This window comes from Onychomys torridus, chromosome 22, assembly GCF_903995425.1.
Source record: "Onychomys torridus chromosome 22, mOncTor1.1, whole genome shotgun sequence".
Taxonomy (NCBI): domain Eukaryota; kingdom Metazoa; phylum Chordata; class Mammalia; order Rodentia; family Cricetidae; genus Onychomys; species Onychomys torridus.
Genome location: NC_050464.1, coordinates 2,553,725 through 2,562,445, shown reverse-complemented (window position 1 = coordinate 2,562,445; position 8,721 = coordinate 2,553,725). Strand labels below are relative to the sequence as shown.

The 8,721-nt window shown below is 41.6% G+C and overlaps 1 protein-coding gene across 1 annotated transcript; it reads right to left on the bottom strand.

The window, feature by feature from the left end:
- Positions 1–7,949: 7,949 nt before the first annotated feature.
- LOC118572810 (60S ribosomal protein L37-like) lies at positions 7,950–8,243 on the bottom strand. Its single transcript, XM_036172690.1, has one exon. It carries the CDS (start codon positions 8,241–8,243, stop codon positions 7,950–7,952), a length of 294 nt encoding a protein of 97 aa, XP_036028583.1.
- Positions 8,244–8,721: the final 478 nt, after the last annotated feature.

Below are 8,721 nucleotides of genomic sequence, written 5' to 3'. Positions count from 1 at the left end.
AATAAATAAATAAATAAATAAATTTTTAAAAAACCTAGCTAACTTAATAAAACAAAAATTCAGAAATTTCATGTTTTCTATTCCTTGCTGTGTAGCAGGCTTCTCTTACGAGCTTATTGTTTTATGAGTACGGGTACATGGCTCCCGAATCATGACGTGGACATTCATTATTAGTTACGAATGCTCAGACTTATCTTATGCCTATCCCACTAGCTCTTAGAACTTAATTTAACCTGGTTTTTTCATCTATGTTTTGCCTCAGGGATTTTTACCTTTCTTTCATTCTGTGTTTCCTACTCTGTGTCTGGCTGGACGGCCCTGGGCGTCTCCTTCTCTTTCTCTTGTTCTCATCTCTGTCCCCTCCAGCCGAGAGTACCCCTCCTACTTACTCTCTGCCCGCCAGCCCTACCTGTCCCTCTTCTGTCTAGCCATTGACCATTCAACTTTTTATTAGTCCAATCAGGTGTCTTAGGCAGGCAGAGCATCTTTACATCATAAAACAAATCCAATACAAACAAATGCAACACACCTTTATCTAGTTAAAGCGATATTCCACAACATTGCTGTAGTTATTTTTTCTTTCTTTTCTCATGAGTTGAGGTGGAGTAAAGATAACAAAATGGAACTTGGGCCTCTACAGATCACAATCACTGCTTACCAAGAACGTGAGGAAAATTCATTTTTTTAATTTCATGGATATATTCTCTTCTGTGAACTTACATTTAAGATCAAAATACCTGGAGTTCAGATGCCTTCATTTTAGGCTGAAGATGAACACATCAAAAGATGAGGTGAGCTTGGCATGATGGCACACACCTGTCGTTCCAGTACTTGGGATGCTGAGGCAGGAGGATCCAGTTTGAGGCCACCCTGGACTGTAGAGAGAGGGACCCCACAACTCATTAAAAACTAAAATGAAGAAAAAATAAAAGCCTTTAATCTCAGGAGGCAGAGCCAGGAGGATCTCTGTGAGTTTGAGGCCAGCCTGGTCTACAGAGCGAGATCCAGGACAGGCACCAAAACTACACAGAGAAACGGTCTCAAAAAAGCAAACAAAACATTAAAAAAAAAAAAAAAATTAAAGCCTTTAATCCCAGCACTCGTGAGGCAGTGACAGGTGGATCTCTATGAATTTGAGGCCAGCCTGGGCTACACAGTGAGATCCTGTCTCGACAACTTACCCCCTTGTTCTTTTTTTTTTTTTTTTTTTTACTACCCTTCTTGTTAGCATAGCTGTTGGGTGCTGTGGGGTGATCCTTCTCTGTGCTGTGAATATGTCTTACTCCACTGGTTAATAAAGAAGCTGTTTGGCCAATGGCCAGGCAGGATAAGGTGTGGTGGAAAAACCAAACTAAGGAGGGGAAGAAGAAGGATGGGGAAGACAGAGATGCGATGAGCCCAAGAAGCAAGATGCCAGAGGACCAGTAAAGCCACGGACCATGTGGCAACATATAGATGAATAGAAATGGGTTAATTTAAGTGTAAGCTAGTTAGTAATAAGCCTGAGCGATTGGCTGAGCATTTGTAAATAATGTAAGCCTCTGTGTGGTAATTTGGGAAGCAACTGCAAGAGAGGACCCTCCATTTACAGCAGGGATTGTAGAATCCAGTGCCTGACGCGCTGTAGGCAATGGCTCAATCACTGAGCTACTCCCCCAGCTCTCCTGAAGTTCTCTTTCTATACTCAATGCCAGGAGCTCTAGTAACCCCACACATCACGGTGGGTAATGATAAATCACCACAATGCCAGGAGCTCTAGTAACCCCACACACCACGGTGGGTAATGATAAATCACCACAATGCCAGGAGTTCTAGGGATTTTCTTATTGTCGGTGTTTTCTTGGGAGTTGTGTTCTTACTGCTGTATTATCTACCTTACAATTTAATTGTCAGATTTAAATGTTCAGTGTCCTGGAGGTGAATCCATTCTAGGATGTGGCTAGAGAGACTTGTACATGGCTACATGTGTTAATGCAGCCTATACAAGACACAGGATGAGAAAAAGGCATTTGAAGCCAATCCTGATGACTTAAATTCAATCCCCAGAGCATATAAGGGAGAGGGAAGAAGAGAATTGACCCCTGAAAGTTGTTCTGACGTACACAGGTATGTACACACACACACACACACACACACACACACACACACACACACACCAAATAGAGGGAGACAAGAAAATATATGAAGGATCCAAGATTGTTCACCATGCAAAGGTTAGTGCCCAAATGCCAGTACAAAAGCCTGAGACTCCAGCCATCGTCTAGGATACTTTCATTGACTTAGAACCTGTGAGTTACCACACAGCGGAACATCAAAGGTGTACACGGTACTGCAGGTGAATGGATGAGGCTCCAGTCGCCTCTGGCATCCCTCCATGCTTTTCTGCAATGAACATCCAGATCAAGATTGCAAATGAGACCAGGCGGTACTCAGGAGGCAGAGGCAAGTGGATCTCTTTGAGTTCAAAGCCAGCCTGGTCTACAAAGTGAGTTCCAGGACAGCCAGAGCTACACAGAGAAACCCTGTCTTGAAAAAAACAAATAAACAAAAGGATTGCAAGAGATTTGGAAAGTCATGTTTGATAACAGCTGTGAAGATATCAATTGGGTCAGGGGTCAGTGTTGCTACACTTGACGCTTTTCTCCTGGGGACACTGTTGGGCAGGAAAACATGGTTGTCGTGAGGGCTCAGACCTACCTCATGAAAGTAACTTCAAAAGCTTGAAGCACTTAGGGCAGTGGTGGCACACGCCTTTAATCCCAGCACTCAGGAGGCAGAGCCAGGAGGATCTCTGTGAGTTCAAGGCCAGCCTGGGCTACAGAGTGAGATCCAGAAAAGGCGCAAAGCTACACAGAGAAACCCTGTCTCAAAAAAACCAAAAATAAATACATAAATAAAAGCTTGAAGCAGCTTCCAAGTAGGCTTCTTTTGCTTGATAATGGCTGTCTCTAGATTTATTGTGAAGAAAAATTTCTACGCACATTCACAGATATTGCGTTTAGTGTTGATTGGTTGTTGAGACAGAATCTGCTCATGTAGCACAGGCTGGCCTGGAACTTACTGTGAACTCCAAGTTGACCTTGAATTTGGTACCCTCATCCCTCTATCTCCTAAGTGAGTCCTCAAGTGACAAGTTTATGTTACCATGTCTGAATTCTTAGAGACTCATAATAGTGAATGAAAACTAGGTGATGTGTCCTCTTTAAAGTCAACATTGATTGATTGATTGATTGACAGGGTCTCCCAGATTCACATCAAATTCACTTTATAGCCCAAGGTGACCTCCAGCTCCGGATCCTCCCATGTACCTCCCCAGTGCTGGAATGACACACAGGAGCCACTACCCTTTCTATGTGACACGGAGGACAAGCACTCTGAGTTGTAAGCCCAGCCTGACTGATTTTATAGTTTTCAGTACTGAGGATTAAACAGGGATCCCCAGTGCCTGTTAGCCCAGTCCTCTGCCACTGAGCGATAGCCCAACCCTGAAGCTGACCATGAGAAACAGCTTGAGATTTCCAAAAGGAACTAACATATCCTGCTGTTTAAATGGCTAACCTTCCAACTGATTGAGAAACTGCCCCAGCAGGTAATCTGAGTCACCATGTGGCTCTGGCCATGTCCCTTGGCCTTCCCTTTGGCTTGTAGACAGTATTTTTCCCTCTCACCAACTCATGATGGTGCCTTGGGGAACCAGGAAAAACTGATGTTGCAAAGTTACAGCACACATTTTTTAAATGCCTCAGGAAAGATCAGGTTTTGAAAAAAAAAAAAAAAAAGCCTCTTGTGAAATGCAGTTGCTCTGTAAGAGACACAGGCACACAGTCTGCTCGGCTCAAACAAAACTATCTGTCTCTATGATTCAAAACCAAAGGCAGAGCAACTCCATTCGAGACTTTAAGGAATTTGTGTCCTTTTTAGATCTGCAGGGCGAGGCCTGCTCTTTTCTGCCATATCCAGAAACGAAAACACTGTGGGCATGTAGCTACCTTACTGTGAGCACTTCACAAGGAGACTTCCATGTGTGAATGGCAGAACATGTCTGCTGATGCAGGCTCCCCTCTGAAGGGGGTCACACCGAGCTTTCCTACAGGAAGCTTCAGCCACTAAAATAACTACAGGCTTCTGAAGGCTCCTGACCATGTCTTTTGTCCACTTCCAAATGGATAGATTAGACATATTTGATGTCCTTGCATGGCCCCTCAAGGGTACTGAGTACACACATGTGGGAATGCCTTCTGCTCCTGGGCCACACACACACACACACACACACACACACACACACACACACATGGGTCTTGCCATGGGCAGCTATGCAAGGACCCTTCTTTCAAGTTACATATTCCACCTGTAACTCCCACCACTTCATGGGCAAATTTAGTCCCAAGTCAAACTGAGATTCTAACAGGCAAAGAATGTAGTTAAACAGAATTCCTCAGGGCTGGAGAGATGGCTCAGCGGCTGAGAGCACTGCTCATCTCTCAGACGACCCAGGTTTGATTCCCAGCACCCAAATGGCAGCTCATACCATCCAGTTCCAGGAGATCCAATGCCCTCCTGGAGCCTCATGGGCATTGGGCACACATGTGGCATTTGAGGGGCTCACAAGGCCATGATGAGATGAGAGATGGAACACACAAATCCATTGGTCACATGGGCTGGTATGATCAGGAAGATGTGGGATTTTGAAGGACATTCCCTGAAGATAATGAGACTGGACAGAGCCTAAGAGAGAAGGCAGAAGCGGATTTGTGGAATGCCCCACCTGTGGCCCCCTTGCTGTTACCTATCCTCTTCAGACTCCCGATTCCTTGGTCACATGGAAGCAAGGTCTGGGTGAAAGCTGACGTTCCGTCCCGTCATTCTGTGATGATGGTGCCTCCCTGGTGCATGCTTGGCCCTTTCATTGACTGAGGAGATATGTCAGGATAGCCGTGGTTGCTTTGATATTACGAGTAGAATTCTAATGGTGAGTCTTGGAGCTTAATAATTAGCCAGACTAAAGAAGCAGCTTCAAACCTCAACCAGTGCTCTCCCTTCCAACTCTCTGAACAGGCAGCCCAGGAACAACAAACTGCAGTGAACTGGCTCCTGAGCAAAGACTATTTTGAACAGTTAGGAAAGTTAGACACTTCTCTCTTTATACATGCTAAGACATGTACACAGTGATAAATATGTATGTATGTATGTGCCCCTTGTCACTAAAGACAAATATTCCCATAATAAAATTGTAATTAATGTAACCATTCAGCACACACCATGTACAAAACATGGCTGAAGACTTACCATACACTGAGTGACTTCTTTTTTATTTATTAAACATTTTTATTGTCACTTTATGTGCATATGTTTGTGCCTGCGTCTATGTACATGTACCATGTGGGTGAGTGAGCCCATAGATGTCAAAGAAGATGTCGGATCCTCTAACTGGAGGATCTTCTCTAATAGCCCTGGCTGTCTTGGAACTCACTCTGTAGACCAGACTAGCCTTGAATTCACAGAGATCCATACCTGGCTCTGCCTCCCAAGTTCTAGGATTAAAGGCGTGCACCACCGCTGCCCAGCTGGTAAATAATTCTTAAGTCTTGCACACGGAAGGAGTCACAGTTTGACTCGGTAAAGGCCTTCCTGGAAATGCATTTGATCACACTTATATTTGGATGGGGATTCTGCCCCCACAGAACTCCCTGCCTTTGAACAAAGAGGAAAGTCTTGGACTTCATGGTGAGTGAGACCTATTTCCACTGTGTGGCTCTGTTTTGGGATGGTTATCTATTTTTTTTATCTTAAATTGACCCATTTTTATTAATCTATACTTTGCCGTGTGGCTCATGGCTTACCGGTACCTTACATCTCTCTTATCATGGCGGTGGCTGGCAGCATCTCTCTGCCTCTGCCTTCCACTTCCCTGAATTCTCCCCTTTGCTTGTCCTGCCTATACTTCCTGCCTGGCTACAGGCCAATAAGTGTTTTATTGATTAACCAATCAGAGCAACATATTTAACATACAGAACATCCCACAGCACTTTCCATTTGGGTTTAACTTTTACATAATAAAATTACAGATAACAAAACAATTATCAAGCAAAAATTACAGTTACAATATTAAAGAAGATATCTATCCTATACTTGTGAGTCTAAGGTTTTATATCTAACTTATCTCTTATCATAATTGAGGAAATTATATCTAGTATTTAACTACATCAAAGACCTTAGAACAATATAATATTACCTGAGAAATGGGAGAATTATGTTAGCGACTTTCAGGAGTCTTGTAGGGTAGACAGAGACAGCTGGCAGCCTGGACAGTCATCTAAAGTTTTTTTGTAAAGTTGGGGCATCTGTCTTTAGCCCATAGGGCTAGAGTCTCTCAGTCACTTTTCAGTGTCCTGTAGAATGTCTGGCAGTTTCCTCTGTGAAGCAGGAACCTAAAGGACCATTTTGTCAAGCAAAGTTCAGTGGTCACCTTTCTATAGGTCCTGCATGTCCAGTTGATCAAGCAGTCCAGGCAAGAACAGTTTCTTGTCCAAATGACTGTTTTTGTCAAGAAGATAAACTCTATATAGAGTGTCTTTGATGTTCATCCTCCTCTCTGAAGTAAATCAGTGCTTCCAGGAGCAGACATGTCTCACTGTCCAGAAAGTCTAAACTTTTAAAAATATTTTAAATGTCATATTTTGTAGGTCTTTGAAGTGTTTGAAGATTACCCGTTTATCTGAAATATATCTATGAATACCTAGAAAACTTAACATGACTATAAGTTTGACTATCTTAGAAGACTAACTGATCTGTATTTCTTAATTATCCATTACACTCTAAATGAGTTACATAAACATAATACCTCAAACGAGAATAGAAATATATATATAGTGTAACAAAATTAAGTTTAAACTTGTATCAATAAACTAAAATCTATAGCAATGTAAAACATTTTAAACAAGTTGTTGTTCTTTAAAATTACGTTTAACAATCTACCCTTTTATCCTTTCATATCTATATCCTATATATCTATATCATATCCCCTTTTCTTCTTTAGAAAGAGATTGCATTTATAATTAACCTGATTTAAATACAAATATTGTTTTTGTTTTTGTTTTTTCTATCCCACACCAGAGGGCTCTTCGAATATGGGACACAGAATCTCTCTCTCTTTTTTTTTTTTTTAAATCAGTATGTCTGGGTTTAGAGAAGGAGTGATCCAATTCCATCTCCAAAGCCAGCTTGGTATATTGTTGGTATATTGGGGAATTTGGGTGTAGCTTTTCTTACTACTTTTTGCTGGAGGGGGGCACTGTATCTTATGGGGACACAAAGAAAATTTTAGAATTATGGAGTAGTCCATGAGGGTGTATTGTCTGGAGCCAGTTGCCTTGAAACCATTTTGGATGTTGGATCATCTGGGCCATGCTGTCATCAGAGATCTTTTAGGTGGTCTTGGTTGGTCAAATCTGATGTATCTTAATCTGGAACAAATCCACAGCCTCTGGCTTTCTATGGAAACAAAAGCAGAGCCTCCTTTTCAAAGCAACATATCCTTACATGCAAATTTTGAAGTCAAGATATCTTTAAAATATACACATTTGTTTAACTCAACAGCTTTTACGATCAAATTTTTTTGTAGTTGAAAATCTCAAAGACAACACAAACCAGATTCTCTTTGTAATATCCATCTTTGTCTGTTGCTTATTTGTTTTATTTTATTTTATTTATTTTATTTTTGAGCTGAGGATCGAACCCAGGGCCTTGTGCTGCTAGGCAAGTGCTCTACCACTGAGCTAAATCCCTAACCTGTAATATCCATCTTTGTGTGGCTTATTTTTTATACTACCTTTACTGTCTCTTTAAAGACTTTATTTTTATTTATTTATTTATTTATTTATTTATTTATTTATTTATTTATTTATTTATTTAGAAACCAGAACATTTGTTTTATGACTGACTGAAATTTCTCAAGATGAACTGGATGCTACAACAGCTGCCCTCTTGGGTTTAGGTGTTGTCCCTTCATGGAATCCATGTCTGAATCTTCGATAGACAATTTTCAGGTGCTTCATCCGCCCAGTCCCGGTAGTGTTTCGTCTCTTAGCCTTGGCACTCCAGTTATACTTTCTCTTGCGCTTGGCTGGGTAGCCACACTTGCCACAGGTCGACTTCTGAAGGTAGTAGGCCTTAGAGCCACAGTGGCAGCACAGCATGTGCATCTTATTGCGACACTTTCCAAAGGATGATGTACCTTTCGACATCTTGCTTCTGCCACGGAGGTCAAAGAGACTGGAAGAGCAAGACTTTATTTTCAAGAACTATTTTTTGTATAACTGTATCTCCTTCTCTAAACCCAGGCATATTGCTAAAATAAAAGGTTAAAAGATTCTTCTGTCCCAAATCAGAAGAGCCTTCTGGTGTGGGACAGAGAAAAACCAATATTTATATTTAAAACAAGTTGATTACAAGTACAATCTCGGGCTGGAGAGATGGCTCAGAGGTTAAGAGCACTGACTGCTCTTCCAGAGGTCCTGAGTTCAATTCCCAGCAACCACATGGTGGCTCACAACCACCTGTAATGAGAAGAGGTTCTGGCCTGCAGTCATACATGCTGTATACATAATAAATAAACAAATCTTTAAAAATAAATAAATAAATAAATACAATCTCTTTCTAAAGAAGAAAAGGGGATAGTTTAGGTATGATAGGATAAGAGGGTAGATTAATGAACCTACTTTT